Raw genomic sequence first — 21060 nt, 5'->3', positions numbered from 1 at the left:
GACAAGCTCAGTGTAGAGAAACATTTGTTTTCGTCGCGCTCAAACTCCACGGTTCAAATGCGGTAAAAAACACTCAAGCAGAGAAACTGATAACCAATTTAAATTTATTCAATTTGTTTAAATTCTCAGTACATTCAGCACTTGCAGGAAAGGAAAAAAAAGAGCAACTAACATCTAACAGTTTTGAACTAAAAGCATAAAATATTAAAATTGTAACCGTTACTTTATTAGAAGGTTAACGTTGTATTTCTACCTCCCCTTAAATATATATATGATTGAGATCATCAGAGGAGGGAGTTTTAAACTGAGACTTCAGTGCAGGGAAGGTCAGCCTGTAATTATTACAGAATAAACCACTTTACAAGAATCTTATATCCTCTCTGACTCCAAAAACATCCACTAAAGACAAACTCGGGCATGTGCACATGTGTCCTGCATCACCACAACACGTATCACGTCTCTTTCTATCACACACTTTTCTATGTTACAGTGTTGAGACTACCAGTTGCATCTTTGTGGGGGAGAGAGAGAGAGATGAAGGTTATTACTCACACAAACATCACCTGCTGTAACACACAACAAAACCTCCAAGACTGGGAAAAGAAGAAAAAAATGAACATGATTCATAAAACTTCATCAAAAGAAAATCCTCGCTTTTGACGAGGTCAAATGTAGTCGAACGTGAAAAAAAAAAGAAGAATTCTCAGTGCTGAAGAGTAGAACACTAAAACTGATCCTAGAAAATATTTGAAGGTCAGGGATCTATTTAGGACTGGTTTTATTACAGGGCTCTGAGGAGGAAGGAACTGCACCCGCAGAACTAAAATAAAGAGGCGAGCTCCCAAACCTCAGTGGGACAAAATGCTGAGGCGAGCCAGAAAAACCACCGTCCTCTCCGCTTCTTTTCTTTAACGGCGCGACGCGGAGACGAGGAGGACCGCCGCTCTCTGCATAGGGAAAGGACTGACTTCTGGAAGACGGAGAGAGAACACGAGAGCGGGGACAGGAGCTAGATAAACTGCCGTGTTACTATCAACAGAACGCTTACTCAGCAGTTTCTGTGTAAATTGACACGGGCGAGGTGGGGAGGGAGGGGAGGAGTTTAAATGGCAGAAGTGTGTGGAAGACAACGCCGGCGTCAAGAGTGAACGAATTAAAGCAGGCGGCGAGGAGCAGACACGAGTCCCGAACTTCAGGCGAGAAAAATGCACCGCCGAGATGAAACAGTCCCTTCCCAAGACTCCCTGCCTGCAGTGTCCCTAGCCACGCCACGCCCCTCTCTCCCTCCCCTCTCTTCAGCTTTCCCTGCAGCCACTCGGCCCTCAGCGGCGTCTATCCCTGGGGTTGCTACGGCTGCGGGAGCGCCGTCCACTGCCGGCGGCGCCTGCCGAGGGTCGACTCGGCCGCTGGACGTTGTCCCTCTTCTTGTCTCCCTCTCTATCCCGGCCGCGCTCCCTCTCGCGGTCTCTGTCGGCTCCTCGCCCGGCCGCCCCGGCGCTCGCGGCCGCTGCAACCGCCACGCCGCCGTCCTTCTCGCGGCCGTCCTTCTCGCGGCCCCTCAGCCTCTCTTTCCGCTCCTCCTCCCGCTTCTTCTCCTCCTCCTCCTGCTGCTCCTTGCGCCTTCGTTCGCGCTCCTTTTGCCGCTCTGTGCGGTCCAGAAGCCTCTGCACCGCCTGGTGGACACAGAGCAGTTCAGTTGGAGGACATCAAGACAAAAAAAAAAAAAAAAAAAGTGTGCTGAATCGTGACGGACGGTTGTAAAACTGTGCGAGCGACCAACCTGCTCCTCGGAGAGGGGGAGCCAGTATATACACGGAGCCGCTTTGGTCTTCAGGAACAAGTCGTCGAGCAGCTTCGCAGGAGGCTCGTCTCCTTTCTCTGTCCAGGGGAAACGTACAAGGGTGAATGTAGGAATAAATCAAGATACATGTCGAGGAACAGAGGTGGGACACATGGGGCTGCATGCCAGCTAACAGTCTGTGTCAACAGTGCGTACCGTCCATGCAAGTCTGTTCTCTCTTATCAATGCAGCCGGTTTCATGTGGATACTAACAATAACAATCCGTAGATTGAGGAGTAGGGATAGCTTTGACTTGTTTGTTGGTTGTGATTGGTTGGATACTGAGAGGAGATTATTATGTTTTATTCAAGCTTTTCTGGCTTTATGGATTTTTTTTTTAAAGCTTTGGACAACAAATATACACCATTTGAAAAACAAGTTGTAAATAATTCAGTAAAAGTCTAAATAATTAACCAAGTGGCAAACAAAATATTTACAAAGTAATAAAAAAAAAGTGAAATGGATGCTCTCGATGAACTGGAAAACTACATTTCAATTTGGAAAGCAATGGAGTGAGTTATTGCTAAATATTTAAACCAGCATGCTTTGTTTTGGCACGTCTCGTCTGTTTCAAATCATTTTACTCGATCACAGCGAGGTTTCGTTACCCTTCTTATCCGTCTTCCTCTCCTTGCTCTTGGCCCTCTCTCTCCTCCTCCGCTCTCTGTCTCTGGACCGAGAGCGTTGTTCGTCCTCTCCGGGTCTCGCGAATTCGCGGACCTTATCGCGGTCCCATTCCCGCTCGCCGCGGGCCCGTTCTCGGCGCTCCATCTCTCTCTGTCGCTCCGCCCACAGGTCCCGCACGCCGGCAACGCCTCGGTCTCTTTCCCGGTCATGCTCCATGTCCCGGCCTCGCTCCGGCATCAGAGGGGGCAGCCGGATCGGAGGCCCGCTTGGCGGGGAAATAAGCTCCTCCTCCTTTTCTGGCTTCAGGATGCCTTTTTGAATATCAAGCTGCAGTGGAGACAAAAAGAACATAAAAATAAGGAAACAAAAGGGAGGTTGGTATAGTTTTAGAGTGTGAAACCAAATTTAATGGAGAAAAATAACTCCACAAAGACAGCAAATGAAGTTAAAGATGAATTCAAGTATGATGCAACAATGTACTGCTTTAAAATGCTTGGGACTTCCAGATTTCACAGTAAGCCAACATGGTGGACAGTACTGGTTGTGTACGACATACACACTATATGGTAAGAGTATTTCGTTACTCCTTTAACTGAGACCTACAGGCACATTTTGGAGACTCCTTTCTTTATTTACCTCAGTTTAGCAACAGTGACAAAAAGAGAAACTCGGCATGTCGTGCGTTACCTCATCCTGCTCACAGAAGTCGACGCTGAGCACTTTGGGATTGCTCGAAGGCCATTTGACCCCGTGGAGGGCCGCTCTGGTGGCAACCGCCTCCTCTGTTGAAGTGTACTAAAAAGCACAGGGGACAAAAATGATCAGGCTGAAAATAGTCCTTTTCTGTAATCACATATCAGCCCACACACACACACACACACACTCTGCAGGAGCAGCCGCAGCCAAGTGGATGAGAACACAGAGGTGACAGACAATCACGTAAATGCATCTGTTGATTCCTGAGGTTAAATATCACACGCAATTGATTAAAATTTGTTGATACTCACTGTGACATAGCAGTGAGACTTGATCTTGTCGATCCAGAAGCCCTCCTCCACCACGCTGCCGGTCCTGTTCAGCAGCTCTTTGAGTTGGCCCAGGGTGAAGGGTCGCACCTATGGGAGGCACAAGTTGGTCAGAAATTAATTAAGACAAGATAATAATTTTAAAAGACAAAATATATCTGAATTTGAGATGTTTCCATATAATATTTTCCTTCCTAATACAGAGTACCAATCTGATTCCAGTGCGTTGAAAACAAAAACACTAAGCAGGTCATAATGTCCTCTCTGATATCAGCTATATTCCTGTGAACACATCCACCTCAAACAACTGGATTTAATCAAGTTTTACGTCAAAACACAATTTGACAAGATTACATTTGAACACATTTACTTTCACCCATAGTCATTTTTACTAAATGGAGCCTGAAGGCATCGTATTGTAACTTAAGGGAACCTCCATCAACAACTGTTAGTGTTGTTTTTTTAAAAGCATGACTGTGCTGTCCAACAGCAAACACTAACTAGCTCTCCTCTTGTTCACAATGTGACATCATGAGGGAACAAATAGGTTTCAGATGTACACATCGGGTAGCAATAGACAGGTGTTGTTGTTGTTCCCGTTTAGTGTACTTGAGCTGACAAAATAAATAACATGACATTGGATCCGTGCTTATACTCTTGTACTCGCTGATACTCGATCCAGCACTTAAGGACGAACCAGAGGCCTTTCTGATACTGGTGTCAGAAACAGAACTCTCAATCTGAACATGAAGTGATGACAGCGTTGGAATGAAGACCGACAACAGCCAGTAAGAGTAAAATCAACGGGAATCAAGTACGACAAGCTGGAGAGAGAAATGCTCAAACTCCAATGGTGTAGCTCTGTGGATGTGATGATGTTGGTCTTGACAACTTGCTATGAAAAGTAGTTTGAATATTTATCTTTCCCAGAGGATGCATCCTGAGGACTTGTGCACCCTCTGACCTTTTGACCAGCACCAAGTCATAATGTCAACTTGTCCAACACGACATGACATTGTGGTCACACAGCAGAGCGATGAACCTTCAGTTTGTTTGTTTGCGTTCTGTGTTACTGTAGGCAAAGAGCCATGTTTTTCTGAGATCATTGAGGCTGGGTGGCATTAGATATTTGGTAGTCTTTGATCCAAAAACTACTTATACGTCTTGCTTTTATGACGCAAGTAAAAAGAAATCTGCAAATGCTAGTCATTAAATGTGTAATGTCTAGTCTTGTCATCGTCTGTTTAGTCATGCAGTGTGCCCCAAACGTAAGGTGCTACTTGACTACAGCCGTAATACCTGGGTTAGTGTTCCTGACTCTAATTATGGGAATGATGATGATAACCACTGGCATCAACACAATATGCCTCATTCATGAAAATCTTGTTGAGTAGACTTTGAAATGCCGGATCTTCATTTCCCCTCAACCTAATTTTAGTTTGTGGGGAAACTTTAAGGCTCCAACCCGACCAAGAAATGACACATTTTCACTGTACTTCCTGTAGCCTTAATGTAATGCACAGAGTTGCAAACCCACCAGATTAGTCACATGGATGATGTTTGAGACTTGGCCGTGAGGCGGCGAGGGCTGCCTGGCTGCACGGACGGGGTCATCGATGGTGACGGACACGCCAGATTTCTGTTGACTTATGGAGCGACGCACCAGACTGTCGCTGGGGGTAACTGAGAGAAAGACGATGGAGAGGAGAGTGAGTGGAATGGGAAAACAAAAATAAATAAGAGAAATGCACCCACAGAGAGAAAGATAAAGTACTGCCTGAGGGAAGGCGGAAGTGAGCAGAAAAAAATTGCACCCAACAATCGGCAGCAATTAAAAACCCACAAACTTCACAGGAAGGAGTCACCTTTCTTGGCTTCTCCTTCAAGCTGGACAGTTGTCTGCGTCTCCAAAGCTTCCTCAGAAACACTATTCTTCCTGGTCTCTCTGGAGGGCCTGCGGGGTTTCTCTTTCTCCGTTTTTTCCACCTCTTCCTCCTCATTCGTCTGTCCGTTTTCCTGGCTGTCGCCTGGGACAACCTGGGGAAGAATGGTGGAAAGACGGTTCAAAACCACTGACGAAAAAACCTCAAGGACAGCTTTAAAATAGACTATTAAACATAATTGGATGAGGCATGTTTGATTCAGTATTTGGAGCCGATATGTTTTCATCAGACAGTAAAGACACAACGAGCCTCTTCTGACCTGTGTGACGGTGCGTCTGATCTTGAGGCCTTTGTCCTGGTCGCCCCGGCCGCTGGTGTCCAGGTTCTCCTCGTCCCCAGACATTTGCAGCTCCTCTGGGTGCAGCTCCATCACGGCCTCCTGGGTCACTTTGATGTCCGGGATCAGAGACTAAAGGACATAGACAGATGATAGAAATATTTCAATATTTTAAGGACATATGATACAGCGCAAGAAGATATGGTGGCGTTGTTTCCCCTTATTCCTTTTACGAGGGTTAAACTTATGTAAATAATGAGAGATGGGTTAAAAGCCCATAAGCTCACTTGTGATATTCTTTTAACTCATCACGTTTTTTGCTCAGAAGAGGACGTGGTCACTGTGACATTACATTGGTTCGCGGGGCGCCATTTTGAAGCCTCAGGTTTGGCAATTTGGCTGTCGCCATCTTGTTTTTTGCAACCACAAGAGATGCAAGAAGGAGCAGAGTACAACCAAGCGCTGAATAAGACTTTTTAAGGTGTCCAAAATGGTTACAATGAACTTTTATTGAATGAAAAACCCACTGCGAAAGTATTAGTTGGAAAAAACTTTTTTTTTTGCAACCATAGGAGTCACCCCCTTTGAGCCAGTAGAGAAAATAAATGTTTAAGACTCTTTGAAGCAATGGCATTGATTTTTTTTGGCGTGAAAATATTAAGTATTGGCCAAAATGTCAGCGCCAATCAAAAAAATATTGCTACAACTAAAAAGGAGCAAACTCATCTAATTAATTTCCCACATTTTCCCACGCCTGCACGGACACCCGGTCCTGGTCTGTATGCCGTGCCAGTACCTTCAGTGAGTCAGTGGTGATGCTGATGGATGGTTTCTTAGTGACTGCTGTGCTGGAGCCCCACCGCCTCTTCCTCCCTGCTGCAGTTGCTGCGTCGGCATCACCTGCTCCTCCATCTGTGGCAACTGGAGATGTCTTGCTGCCTGTAGAGAAGCCAAAAACATGAAGTTCATCACTGAGAAGAGAGAAAATTAAACTCTCAGATGGAGGATTTGCTCTGTGCTGAACAGAACTATGGTAACAAGTTTCTGCAGGCTCATAGCCTCAAAGAAGAAATAATTGCTTTTAAACTTTAACCCAGATAGTTTTGCCATCGGTTGCAGTAACTAATTAAAGTTTTATGAGTTTAAAAATGGAACTGTGTGATTAAATAATTTCAGTAACCATTTCCCATATTGTTAAATTTAAAACTCATATAATCAACATGTTCCAAGTTTGTTGGTAGATATTTAAGAGGAAGGTTCTGTGCATTACTTCTGCCACACTGAGCTTATGGGTACAGTACAGAAATGATTTAACAGCAAGCACCGACGCGCATTTAAACGGCATGAAAGACTGTAGCATTTACATGTTGTGGCCAAAACCAGCACATAAGTAAAAGCGATTTGTTTCCCAAACACTCTGCTACCAGAGCGCATTTGTGCGAAAGGATATTCACGTCCTCAAAGAGTGTGAATACATTTCCATCTGCCACCAAGATTTTGAGGAGATCAACAGTTTTCTGCTTGTTATAAGTCAACAAATGAATAGAGTAACATTTTCTTTTTCATTCTTGTGTCTAAATAGTCTCCATGGAGGACAAAAGATGCACTTGGTCTACTCACTGGTCAAGGATATCTTGCGAGCAGCAAAAGCCTTCGGAGTGGTGCTCTGGAAAGAGAGACAGAGAGAGAACATACAGAAACCCCAGGGGTGCGGAGCGAGATGAGAACCAAGAGTCAAAAACACAAACAGGCAACAACAGAGAGGAGGTGAAACAGGAAAAGTGGAGGAGGGTTTGGGGCGGGGGGTTAAACAGATGCCTGGAGGCTCCAATTGTACCACATTATGGAGAGAGTTCTGGGTCGATACAGAAAGACTCCAGACACATTTCCGCCTTCCACCTCTGCTCAAAGACACTGCGATAAATCATTACGCTGATTCCCCTGTGTGTGTGAGAGTGTGTGTGAGTGAGACTCTAAGGACAAAGCAAGTGCATAGTGTTCATCAAGACACAAGCTGGCCTGTGTAAAACTCAAACTGGGTCATATCTTCGTGTTATTACAAGGTAATGTCCATTAGAGGACCGAGACTAGAGAAGTGTCTGTCAGTGCGTTTGAGTGGATCCCGTCACTGTCAAGATTCGCGTCCCATTTGGACTGGATTGATTTTCCCTAGAGGTTGGGTGACTTTAATTTTAAACTAGTCCGAGGTACATGTGTCTGATTCTTTATAGCTTCCAACCCAGTAATAGTTACGGCCATAATAACCCACCTAATCACAACCTGTTAGTAAGATTTACTGGTCGTTACACAACTAAAATTAGACTTAAAGAGTTTGTGCACTGCGTTAAATGTTCTTCATGAAGTAGAATACTACTAAATAGGTCCATTGTTCACGTCGGTCAACTCTTCCAATGAAGCAAAAAGTACATTGAACATTAATGAGACCAAGACCCTACAAGCTCATCAATTGTGAGGTTACAAACGTATGTTTCAGGTTATTGTTGGTCAACCTTTGTAAGTGTTGTCAGTGATGATGAGTTCTGTGGAGCAGAGGTGGAGAACCGAGTGTAGAAGACTCAAAGATCTTTCGGCAGGACTTTCGGTACTGCAGTTTAAATTAGACTTAAAGATTTAACATATTTAACAACACACAGCTATAAACCAGCAGTGTCTGAACACTTTCATGTTGGTGTCGAAATAGCAAATATAAACTGCAGTACATGCGACAGTTAATGATTTTTTTGCATTAATTTACGAGGAATAAATGTATTCCTCTTATTAAGAAAAAAAAAGTATTTTTTTCTTCCAGTTAATCCTTTTAAAATTGTATACAATTTAAAATAGAGGAATAATCACAAGTCATTTCCTGGTACCATTTGACACCTGATTCCTTACTGGCTCGACTATGGCCCAACCGCACGACAGTGTGTACTGTATCTAGGCAACAAGGATCCAATCAGAGAAGGCAGAGGAGTGAGGGCGGGGCTCGATTACAGTATGCAGATTAGGCACCAGCCACTGGATTGGACTTTTTTCTTGAATGGGGCTGGGGAGGACTTTTCTTGATTGATCAAAGAGTCAAGTTTCAGTCTTTTGGGGAGACAAGGGTTTCAAATTGCCTTGTGATGGATTCTGGCGGGGGGCGGGGTCGACGTATACTTTGTTAGAGTCCATGATCTTTGAGGTGCAAGTAAAAAAGAAAAATTTAAAAATCCATTTTGCGATGCTTGAATTTATTGTCTTTGAATGTCATAGTTGTCCATAGTCTCCAATGTAATGTCTGAAAGGCCTTTGTGAGAGTATCTGAAGTGGTATCCTGTGGCATTGTTGATTTTAAAGCTGTTCATGAGGTTTCCATAGACAGAAGGTGTGCTTCACAGTTTACAATCGATAGCACAGGTCTGTTGTTGATGGTAAAAAAAAAAGTGGCCAAAAGTAATCCAGAAGAAAGTGTCTTTGTTAGATTACAATCCAGGGAAACATGAGTGTTGATAGACATCATCTTGAGTATCTTTGCTGGCATGAATGTCTGTGCACTCACATGAGATGCAGGGCACGAGTTGTGGATGTAGCGAGGAGATGGATGTAGAAAGACATAAACAGCAGTCATCCATCTGTCAGGCCCACAGCAGTGTCTGAGACATCCACTGAGACACACACATGCGCTAACGAACAGTGTGGCTGCAGAGGAAGGGAGGGGATGCTTTGTAGAGGATATCCAGCTCTGTGTGGATGATCAATGTCACTCTGGAACCACAAAGATTTGTGGTGCATAATGTGTGTCAGATTACTTGTCCTTGGCACCATGTCCCTTGAAAGTCTCCGTTACAGTGGAACCGGTGCAGAGTTAAGGGGAACAGTTCTTTTATGAATGGCAACGTCGAGCATGATGAAAGAATTGACATGCCTTTGAAAGGGCTGGCCAGCTTTCCAAGGCGGGGGGGATGATTGTTAGCCTCGAGCCAAGCTCAACCAATCAAAGCACCGGTCCATGTCACAAGCAGGTCTTTTCCACAAAGTTTTCCCTTGAAAAAAATCACATAATCATTACTTCCACGCTGATTATTTCAGTTGCTTTGTTGGAGTGCGTTTTCAAACTTAAATCCCCAAACAGTGGTCGTATAAACGCTCATGCCTGATCACTGCCACGGATGTTGCAGGGATTCTCAGTCCAAAGTCATTCGTCTGCACCGCCAGCAGGGGGCAGTGTGGGATTAGCCCAAGAGGGGAAAACAAAAAACAGGAGACTTGAAGAGTTTTGTCTTTTGTCTCTTGAGCTGCATCTGGCTCTTGGAGGACTGAGGCATGGAGGGCAACACTTTTGAGGATGTGCTCATCCTCAAAATGGCAGACGGGCAAGGTGGGTGGGGAGGGGCAGGCAATACAGAGCACCTCCCCTCCCTTCACACCATCGTTCATCATCACCACACAGTGCAGTAAAGTCCAGTTGGGTTCAGATCAGCGAAGCAGGCTTTCCAACCCTGGAGGCTGGGTTACCATGGCAACTGTGTGCAGCTGCAGTTACCATGGCTGCTACTGCCTTTTTTCGGTGGTGGTCTGACGCGAGCTCCAGTTCCTGCTGGCTCAGCACGTCAACGGAGGGCTACGGGGGGAGACGGCCACGCAGACTCGGGCTTTACTCAGTGGCATGGGGTTGCAGACTCTGGGCCTAATTCAGGTAACAGCGACGCACTTGGGCATAGTGGGACAGGAGTTGTAGGAGTAGGAGGAGTGGAGGAGGTGTTGGTGGTGGTGGTGGTGGTGGCGGTGGTAGTAGTAGTACGCAGCAGGTACCATTAGGGGCAATGGAAGAGGCATGGGCACCTTCATAACAAAGCAATCAATGGGGTTTTAAACAGCAATCACACCATAAATATATATAGTGAGAGAGAGCAGCTTTCATGATGGGATACAGAGGCAAAAGATGGAAAGAAAGGGGGACAAAGAGGGGAAGAGAAGCAGTGAGAGACAGTGAACAAAAAGAGAGAGAGAGACAGTGTGGAAGGAGCAAGTGAGAGCAGAGAGAATGAAAACTGGGTGGAAGAAACAGCAGAAACGAGCCCTGATGCATCTCAACACACTGTCAGGGTCCATTATTCATGCAGATGGGGAAGAAAACCCACAAACACTTAAAAAAAAGACATGCTCGTAATAACATGTATTGGATAGCAAAGCCCCACTACATCTAAACAAAGTACTCAAGAAGCACTAATGTAATGGATGTTCGTGTGTATCTGGTTTTGCAGCAATAAGTGGTGATGGCTTAAGGCCGTCACTAACAGACATTTTCTACATAATGAGCTCCAACAATGATTCACTGTGGTATATTTAGGTTGTGAAGGTAGAACTATCTTAAATGTGTTTATATTTTTCTCTTGGTTGAGACCTCGACACACCATGCAGTGCATTAGAGGAACTAACTGATCTGTCTTTCTAATTGTCGCATTATAGTTTTTGAAAATGGGGAATAAGTCTGATAAATTGCAAGAAGATAAATACAAATTTGACTAAAAGCAGTGACATCGCTAAGATGAAAACCTGTCTTATAACTGGCGTCACCTGCCACCGACTCAAAGTTCTTAATCGTTTGAAATGTTGATCAGAGCAGAGCACTGCCAACATTGGCAGATAAATCATTGAAAGGCAATGCCATGGGTCAATATAGATGCTAAACAGCGTTCGACAATAATCGGCTTGATGTGTTATGGTGCTCAAGTTTAATGTTTTGTTCCCCCCCCCCCCCCCAAACACACACACACACGCACAACGTGGGAAGCATGCACTTTCTGTAGCATGATTGTCTAACTTAACACACTATTGCCATCACTACTTGCATCCCAGCAGCATCAATACTTAACATCCCTCTGCAGGACAGACCAGGCAAGTGTGTGAGAGATCATCTAAGTTGTGAAATATTAGTTGCAGTAATGGAGTGGATTAGTTAATTTCTATTTACCCCCACGACGCATTTCCAACTCAACCCCTGTTTGTTCACCTATGAGCATTTGTAGAAACCTCAAATTTATTGATGTGATGAGCATTTACAAAGGATACAGCAACTGTGTACAGAGCCAGAATCGAGAGGATAAAAATCCCCACAGGAGCCGGACAAAGGATCAGTTTTAAAAACCACAGGGTTGTGTTGGTTTAAGTTACCCTCCTAACTTAAGTCGTTGACTATACATGCTTTAATATGAATGAGGATGCAGGTTAGTAGGAGACAGCGCAAAGACCCAAGCACCCCCACCCTCAGTGACCTTACCTCCTCCAGGCGACCCTCGCTGTTCTCCGGCTCAGCCCCAGAGGGCGGCTGCTGGGCATTGGAGCTCTCCGAGTCGGGTTCGGCCTCCGTCACTGCTGCTGCGCTGGGCTCCGACACCTCCCTGCAGAAGGAGACGACGTTTGGGGTGAGCGAGTGGGAGAAAATTAGCTTTGACTGTAAAATACTGTCCGTGAGCTCAGGGTCAATGATGCTCCATCAGAGTGTCTGATGTTACCAATCCTAAACTTGTAATCTTTGACTACCTTTGTGTGGCTTTTGCTAATAGTCTGAAATTATGAATCCCAGAGTTAAATTATCCGTCTTTTGTGAATCAAACAATTGTTTCCTTGAGCTTAGATGATGCATAATTAAAACATATCAAAGCCAGTGATTGTAGGAATAATCGATAATGACTGCAATTATACACTCAGTGATAATTAGGCTTAGCAGCATCCTCGGAGTGGGTGTGACTGTTGTGTTGACAGAAGGATGAATTTACTGAAATACCAGAATCATGATGATCCTTTAAATTTGACCTTTTGGCTTAGTTTTTTTTCTGTTGATCCTAAGAGATTAAAATGTTCGAAACAATCACAAAGCAGTGCTGCGCTAAGTGTATTTTAATAATGACATCACCTGGAGCTTTAGGACATTGCAGCTCCGCCGTGGAGCCCAATATGAGGATTTGTCGGCGAGCAGACACAACGATGTGTAGAACAAGACAGGGGAAAACACCGTGATGTGTCAGAGGATGGGTGCTGGGGGCCAGTGATCTGGGTCATTCCTGCTATGAATAACTCACAGCTAACTGACACCGAGGGTCACAAACACTCTCCAAACAAACTCATAGTCCAAGACAGCTGACTCTCTGTGTGTGGTGTCTTCATCTGATCCAGGCTGGATCATTATTAAAAGAAAAATAAATAATCCAACTCAGCCAATAAAAGAACCACTTTGAAGAGTTACTATGAGTCAGACAGTCACACAGCCAAAAGCTTCTCCACGTTGTTTGATTTTATCGCTGTTATCTAAGACAGGGCAAAACCAAGCAGATGTCATCATTATATTTTTAGCTACCCTCTCAACCTCCCCTACCGCCGAGGCAGCACCCTGTAGGTGGGAGAATCACATCTTCCAGCATCCTGTCCTCCATCACCATGCACAGTAACATGATGCTTTGGATTGCATCGTTAGCGTTTCACAGGATACGGAAGTAAATGATGCATTTAAAAAATAGAAAAAGCACTAAACAAATAAATGTTTGATAGTGAATTGCAGGTGACAATGCCAATCTCTGCAGCATGTGATGTCTTAAATCTTTTTATTGGTTACTGCAGAAATTCTTGAATTAAAAACCGTAAAACAGTAATTTTTAATATGCCTGTGTGATGAACATTGTTTTAGTTTTTAAGCTCCTTTTTATTTTCTTTATTCATCTAATATTTAAAATGTTTGGCCTACAAAACTTTCCCCGAGCCTCAAACTGATTAATCCAACAATCGTTAAATTAGTCAGGTGACTTCCTAGATGAAGGCGGTCGAGCACTCAATTTGACCCTCAGAATAATCTCAGATTCAAACGCTGAGTCACCGTCCTCAAAGTCCCTTCTATAACTAGGTGATTCACAGTTTCCTTTGGATTTACATAATAAAAAACCTATATTAACTGTAAAAAGACTCAAACAACCAAACCTCAGCTTTCCTCTTTCTCCTGAACATACAGCATGGCCACAAGTCTATTTAAGAGGAGGGACAGTAATGTCAGTCTATGTACCAGTGAAATCTACCCAGAGTGTTCGACCTCTTCCTCTGGATATATTAGTCAATAAGAAGTGCAGGCAGAGCGACAGCAGTTTCCCCTCCTCCATGCCACAATGGATCTCCTCATTTGCCCTAGGTGTGGATGTCAATGTGTATGTGTGTGTGGCTCTTGGGAAAGGCAAGAGACGCACCTGGGCAGCATATAAAGAGAGACAGATGTCTACTGGAAATACAATCCCCCCAGGATCAGGAAAGACCAGGCCGAGATGATGTAATGACACCAAAAGAAAGAATGAGTGAATTAACAGTGCATCTGCGTGATGCAGGCTTTTCCCTTTTCAAATAACACCCGTGAAGCCCTTCAAGTCAAACCGCTTTGTATTCATATGACCAAGCGGGAATGAGGAACCACATTGAAGTACATCTTGAATCTGGGGGAAGAGCATCACAATGCATCACAAAATAAATGCATCGCCTCTATTTAAACTGCTTTAAATTGACTAGAAGTGTGGTAGGACCCGAGGCACCAATTCTCATTCATGGCAGCTCAACAGAATTACTCAAATCATGTCCTAATCAACAAACTGGACTCGTAAATAGGACCATCACATTGCCACCGATCACATCGGACACATAGTGAGCTCTCAGGGGACGAGAGTGCTGGTGCCAGCTGGGAGAATTATATCACACCATAAGGGTCCATTCACACTGACTGTACAGCTAACAGATGTCTGCTTTAATGATCTCCCTTGACAACAGTGAGATCATTAACAGCTACAGCCACACAAACCCTGAAATAAAATAAATAATCTCCTGTGGCGTAGACAACAAACTGCTCTTACAGCGTGGCCATAAATTAGCCTTAACGGGACAACAAAATGAGGACGCCAATATGAAATATAAATGCATTTCCTCTTATCTCTGGTCTACCTGGCATTACACACAATGTTGAGGTCAAGAGGAATAACAGTAGGGGCGAAATCACAGTCCGCATGACTCTCCTCAGCACACCATGAAATCTGAGCCCATTATTTATTAATCAATGTGCTCCTCCAATGTGAAGCTATTTTAGGCACTGATCAGAGAAGGGAGACCCCCTTCCCCCCCCTCGAAAAAAAAATCTTCCCTGCTCCTTCACTCAACAAAAGACCCTCAACCACGGTCCCACCCCCGGTCCTCCTCACATGGGCGAACACGCTCCTAAACCAGGCCAATGTGAACTGATGACATGATATTTAACAGGCAGGAAGGAGCTGTTGGCTCATCAAGCATCGCAATGTGCAGCCGGTCTCCCGGTAGGACACGACCGGAGGGGACCGATGTATACACGTTGATTCCTGATGTTTCAGTACAACCAGCAAACTAAAAGCCTTGAGTCGCCCTCTAGCTCGCTCTTACCCGTTTTTGTTGCCTTCGGACAGCATGATGACCGGCCTTGAGAGGGAACCCCCGGGGATAAAAAAAAAATATGACGCTTTGTCGCCAACGGTTATTCCGGTCAGCCGTTGGTTGAAACCGGGGACGCGAAATAATAAAAAATCCGGTCGCGGTTGTTTCTACTGCTGATTAGCCGTGCACTGCGTCGGTATCAGGGATGCAATGCATGCATGTCGGCCATGTTGGCTAGCGAGACCTGTGTCAAGTCTACTAGGGAGGGTGAAAAAAATATCTTCCGGTCAAAGATTTCCAAAATAAAAGCTATGTTAAGCCGCTCAAACGTGTCGCATTCCGAGATATTATCAAACTAAAAAATATTATTCAAAGCCGAAGGGACCGCGCTGCATGGAAACACGAGCTCTACTGCCAGTCACAAATGGAAATTACATGAAAAAAGACAAACTGGGACAATGCAATGAGGCAAAGGCGGAAAAAAAGGACCCTCTTTTCTCAAGAGAAAAGCAGCAGCAGCCACGCCGCTCGTGGGGCTGCCGCAGTGAACGCCTGACGAGAAATACACACACTGCTACACAACCGATTCATGTTGAAGAGATCTGGGAGGCGTAACCGTCATTTTTTATACCGGAAACAACATTAAATAATGCCTTTATATGCTTACAAATGATATACAATCGGAAATAAGCTCACAAAACAGTGCAGACACGGGTTTTTCTCAACTAAATACTGCATATATACACATGTGATTAAACCACAGCCTTCATATAATACAAAAAGACAAAACAAAGCAAAAACCCTGTGCTCATTTAAATTAACTTACTTTATTTAAAATAAAAATAGCTAAAAAATAGAGCCAAAGTTCATTTCGGCATGACCACATAGCTAGAAAATGTAATTGGCATCCTGGATATCTAAATAATACAGTGATCAAGTTCACATTGACTAGATATGTCCAAGGTTGAAGTGCTTCTTTTGTGATTGTATCACCATATTTAATGTATAAGCTTCTCTAAGTCACATCTAGCAAGTTGATATATCCAGAAAGAATAGCTCAATTTATTGAAAAAACACACAATGTTAATAAATATTGCAGGGAGCCACTTAAGAAATCTATGTAACTATGTATTTGCATCTAGGATGTAACTGAATAAAGATGGTTCATTTTGTGATCTGAAGACCTAATTCCACTAGTTACTGGAATAAACTGTATTTTAATGATGGTTACTGACCTTTCTGAAAGGCATCGTTTATCTGCCCCTTTAAGGTTTTTCTCATCCTCTGCATCATGCTCTGTCTTCTGTGAAATAATGTTTAAAAATTATTCAAACAGAAATAACAGTACACACACAACAGGTCAAACATCTCTATAAATGCTGTGTTGAATGAAAGAAACGCACGTCTCTTTGATCACTGACCTTCAGCTTTTTGACAGGAATGATTTTATCACCGCAGGAGGAAGATGAGGATTGTGATGAGTGTGAAGAGGAGTCGGATTTAGAGTCAGAATCTGATGAGGAACCTGAGTCTTGGGCCTCAGTCACAACCACCCTTCCTTTGTTGGCTGTCTCCTGTCTCTTCTCCTTCTGCATTTTCTCCTCTCTCCTCTTCTCCTCATCCTGGTGTTTTCTTTCTTTTTCTTTTTCCTCTTGCTGGTGTTTTCTCTCTTTTTCCTCTTGCTGGTGTTTTCTCTCTTTTTCCTCTTGCTGGTGTTTTCTCTCTTTTTCCTCCTGCTGGCGGTTTCTCTCTTTTTCTCGCTCCTCTTTCTGGCGCTGTTTCTCCTCCTCCTCCAGTTGTTTCCTCTCCTTTTCTTCTTCCAAGCGTTTCTTTTCTCTATCTTGTTCTTGGATCTTCTTTCTTTCTCTCTCTTGCTTCTGGTGTTGTTCTTTCTCCTCATTCAGTCGCCTTTCCTCCTCTACTGCCCTGTTCTCTAGAAGCCTCTTTCTTTCCAAATTTTGTGAAGATTCACTGGAACTGGTGGAACCAGCAGTGGAGTGTGAGGCCTCCCCAGACATAGCCACAGCAGAGGCGGACTCTGCTGCACGGAAAGCCCCTTCTGACTCCATCTTATGTACCAGCAGAGAAAGAGGCCCTGGCCTGCGCTTTATAGGGGGCTCAGGACTGCTGGAACGAGAGCTTGAGTCAGAGTCTTGCCTCTGCATGGTGGAAGGTGGCAACCTTGGACCACATGAAGCCTCGGGGCCATCTCCCTCCTGGTCGTCTGTGTCGGGTGGGCTCTGTTTGGGAGTGTCAGGTAGGGGAAACAAGTCAGGAGGTGGAGAGGGAGGAGGAGTGGGGTGGCGCAGTTGCATTGGTGTGTGGTGTACCTGTGGAGGTGGGATGTGCTGCGGAGGCTGCAGCTTGCGTTTGGATCTCGCAACTGTTGATGGGGCGCTTGGGGGCATCTGCTGCGGTTGAGGAGGTACTTGATTGCCCTTTCGTGCACCGCCGGGACCAGGCCCCCAATCCTCGTCATCCTCGCTCTCGTCATCGTCGTCGTCATCACTGTCCTCATGGACCTGACCTCCCGCTGAGACCCCAGCAGATCGACTAAGGTGGAGCACAGGATGAGCTGATCCGGGTTCACTCGGTGCGGTGCCCTCCTTCTCCTGGGCTCGGGGTACGGCAGGGGGGAGGCCCTGGCGGTCAGGCTGGCCCAGGACACGCACTGACAGCGAGGCTACAGCGCGGGGAGGGGACGGAGCTGGTGGCTCCTTATGTCCTTGATGAAAGGTGGCTCGCTGCATCCTTACTCCTGGAGCCTCAATGGACTCCTGGGGGTGGAGGATAGGAGCGGGGCCAACGTCAGGGCCGCACGCCATCATCATATGACCCATCATTGATTCTCCTCCTTCTTTCTCCTCGGCTCTGGTCATTGAGGACTTGGGGGGTATGTTGTGATGCTTCTGGGCAAAAATAATGGATTCAGTCTGAGAGAAGACACTCATTGACATGTTTTTAGACATTTACAAGAAAAGAACATTTATTTTCCAGGTGAAGGATAACCATAGGAACAAAATTGAAACACACAAGTGTTGGAAACATTTTTGTGTCTGTAAAAAGCACCACCTTGGATTTTGCTTTACAAATAGAATAAGGTCGGGACTGAAAAATAAGATTTTCACAACACCCTTTCATCGCTGTGAAGCCTTTTAGAGCATCATGCTCAAAGGGATAAAGCTCTAGTTTTCCTCATTGACTCTTCAGTGTGTGGAGGTGACTGACCTTGTCAGAGACATAGCAGTCATTGTCCTCAGAGTGGTCTTCATCCTCCTCCACCACTGCTGGGCTTTCTGTCAGAAAAGGACACAAAGAAGGAGTTAGACGTCAGCAACAACGTGAGGATTATTAACACAAATCCACCAAAGGACAACCTCTGAATGAATAAGGCTAATAATCCAATATGGGAGCTTTGTGTTTTGCATGTTCATAGAAACATACATGAAACTGAGCTAGTGCAGATGCTGAAAGAGAAAGAGTGTGTTGTGCAGAAAGACGCAAAGATTGTCCAGTGTCTTTAAGCTAAAGGACCACAGTTCACGTAGCAGAGACCAGGTTTATTGTCTGATTTGTGGCTGTGTGTGTGTGTTTATGTATTACCTTCTGCCTCCTCCTCTTGTTGAGCCTCTCTCTCCAGTCTCTGGCGAAGGAGCTCCTGCTGCTTGGCCAGATATTGTTTTATGAAGCTATTCTGGCTCATCTCCTCACCGATCTACAACACAATAATGTACACAAAAAGGCAATTTATTAACCCTCTGCAATGTCAAATTCACAGAACCAAAGAGCACTAAATGTGTGCATGTAAGCCTGAAAGCATTTCTCCAGTCCTGACAAAAGTTTTGCTTGTAAAAACAAATTGAATTTAAATAAAATAAAAATAAGACTGAAACAGCAGAACTGACCTCAAACAAGAATTTATTTCTGTTTGTCTTTGTAGGGAATATTCTACAGGTTAGCTCTGCCAATAAAATACATCAATACTATGTTTTTTTTACAGAGCTTTAAATGCCCACACATATTAAAAATTAAATATGAAAATCTATTCTTACCTGTGAGTTGGGCTGCAGCCCAGTGTGAGAGGAGGACGACTTCTGAAGATTTTCCAGCATCAGTGCCTGCAAATAAGGAGTGGTATTATTTAAATAATATACAAAATAATAAAATAAATACAGGACAGCTGCTAAAACCCCTAAATCAAATTTTACTGTCCACCTCAGTTTCTGATTCTATTGTAAAGCAAATATTAGTTTATCAAAAATGTTGTGATAAATGATTTCAGAGCAAAAATATCTTCCAGTCAAAGATTTCTTTGTAATTTGACGAAGCAAGTTTTATTTAGTTGGTTTTAAAATATGTCACATTCAAACAATAACCATTGACATTGCATGGAAACATTTTATTCAAATTAAAAACAGAAAATGTTTAATAGTAATACTAAATACGTCCACAAACGCAAAATTATCTTTTAGATAAATATTTCTCAACTTTTTTTCATCATTGTGAAAAGACGTAGTTTTGCAATGGCACTGACAATTTGAAAAACATAGTAGATCTATTTTTTATTCGAAATGAGACACCTCATATCAAAAATAGTTGGAAATAAATGTTTTCTGCTTTATTAATAAGAATGAGACCTTCAGTAATTTACACTCAAATCCAGAAGTGACAAAACAAATGAACAAACCCAGTAACAATGTGTAACTACTACCCTCTGCTGTCCCCAGTGCAGCCTCTTTTACACACTTTTGAAGGCTTGGTTCATTTGTACCATGTCCCACCTGCAGGGATACGTTTTGACTGTATGCAAATAACTGCTATCTACAGAAACTTAAAATATGATCCAGGCAGTGACTTTATGATAAACTAAATATAATTTCAGAAAGTACCATGTGTTTTGTTCTGTAAGAAATGCAGAGAAAATGCATGACACAGTTCCCCTCTGTTGGCTATAATAATTGCAGTTTATTTTAGAAGAAGAAAAATATTGTAAATTATATATTTGTTAGACTAGTTTTAGTCCATAAAAATAAATAATTTAACACGTATTTGTTTTCACATCCAAAAATATATTACTGAAACGGCATTTAGGGCTCAATTTTGGAAACTCAAAACTCGATGAGAGAACAGTTAATTCAGAAAATAAAACATAAAAAAGGTTTAGACTTTATTTTATACGTCTGTCGTGGCCAACATCACTCTGGGGGAGGGGGGACTTTTGAGACTCATGACCACAGTATTTCAAAAAACCCAACTATGACCCCGAAGCATACGGGTTTTACGTGCTGGGTGTCTCGAGCAAGACAACAACGGTGGGGATGAAAAAAATAACTTAACAATTGACTAAAATACTCGTGGGGGAAGCTCGTAAAATGGTGTTTACATGGCGAGGCGCGCCCCCGTTACCCCCGATACACTCACAAACCGAAGCGCGGGCACGTCCGTGTACTGTACACTGTGTGCACTCAGCTTAGGCCTCGACTTGACAGGTGCACAGTTCAACTGTGTGCAACACGGTGCACGAAGTATACTTAGCAATCAAACATGAATTCGGTCGGTGGGAGGCTTCGCTACGCGTAAAGCTACACGTAGCCGAGAGCAGAAACTGTTGTGGACGCGTAATAACGTGTACCAGGCGATTTATGTATTCCCGCTTCTGAGCCCACACACACCGCTACGGCCTCTAACGTTAACCCCCACCGTCTCTCGCCTCCTGCCGAACTTAGCCAGACTCGACAGGCGGCCGGAACACGAGCGAAAACTTACCCCTTTCAGTCGCTTCAGGAGTGTGTTTTTCTGCCCGCTCTTCGGGAGGTTTCTTTGCTCCAGAGCGGCTTTCAAATCCGCCACTCGCAGCGATTGTAGAGGTTTTCCATCAAGCGTAATATCTTCGTCCGCCATTTTCCTCCCTCCGCTTGTCTAAACTCCAACTAGCGT

The 21060-nt window shown here is 44.1% G+C and overlaps 1 protein-coding gene across 4 annotated transcripts; it reads right to left on the bottom strand.

Annotated features, from left to right (window-relative positions):
* Positions 1 to 87: 87 nt before the first annotated feature.
* On the bottom strand, positions 88 to 21042 carry acin1b (apoptotic chromatin condensation inducer 1b). Of its 4 annotated transcripts, XM_068588461.1 has the most exons (18): positions 20890 to 21042; positions 19176 to 19241; positions 18727 to 18838; positions 18352 to 18419; positions 17454 to 18032; positions 16545 to 17363; positions 16359 to 16426; positions 11975 to 12095; positions 7333 to 7378; positions 6509 to 6651; positions 5695 to 5844; positions 5358 to 5529; positions 5030 to 5175; positions 3475 to 3582; positions 3155 to 3262; positions 2449 to 2794; positions 1781 to 1878; positions 88 to 1673 (listed from the first exon to the last, which is right to left on the bottom strand). In XM_068588461.1, exons 1-18 carry the CDS (start codon positions 21022 to 21024, stop codon positions 1323 to 1325), a joined length of 3636 nt encoding a protein of 1211 aa, XP_068444562.1. In that variant the 5' UTR covers positions 21025 to 21042; the 3' UTR covers positions 88 to 1322. The 4 variants fall into 4 exon arrangements, with proteins under 4 accessions (XP_068444562.1, XP_068444559.1, XP_068444561.1 ...); XM_068588458.1 differs by having other exon boundaries at positions 16545 to 18032; XM_068588460.1 differs by having other exon boundaries at positions 16359 to 16423; positions 16545 to 18032.
* Between the last annotated feature and the right edge of the window lie 18 nt (positions 21043 to 21060).

The sequence above is a fragment of the Clinocottus analis genome, unplaced genomic scaffold, assembly GCF_023055335.1.
Source record: "Clinocottus analis isolate CAN_PGR_092001 unplaced genomic scaffold, fCliAna1.0.p SCAF_21, whole genome shotgun sequence".
Classification (NCBI taxonomy): Eukaryota; Metazoa; Chordata; class Actinopteri; order Perciformes; family Cottidae; genus Clinocottus; species Clinocottus analis.
The sequence above is the reverse complement of the archived record's forward strand: the minus strand, read 5'-3'. Positions and strand labels throughout refer to the sequence as shown.

Coding starts and splice junctions, on each gene's coding strand:
- acin1b (XM_068588458.1), bottom strand. CDS start 21,024: ATGGCGGACGAAGATATTACGCTTGATGGAAAACCTCTACAATCGCTG. Junction 18,839..19,175: donor GGCTGCAGCCCAACTCACAG/GTAAGAATAGAT, acceptor ATTGTGTTGTAG/ATCGGTGAGGAGATGAGCCA. Junction 5,845..6,508: donor TCACCACTGACTCACTGAAG/GTACTGGCACGG, acceptor TATGTCCTTTAG/TCTCTGATCCCGGACATCAA.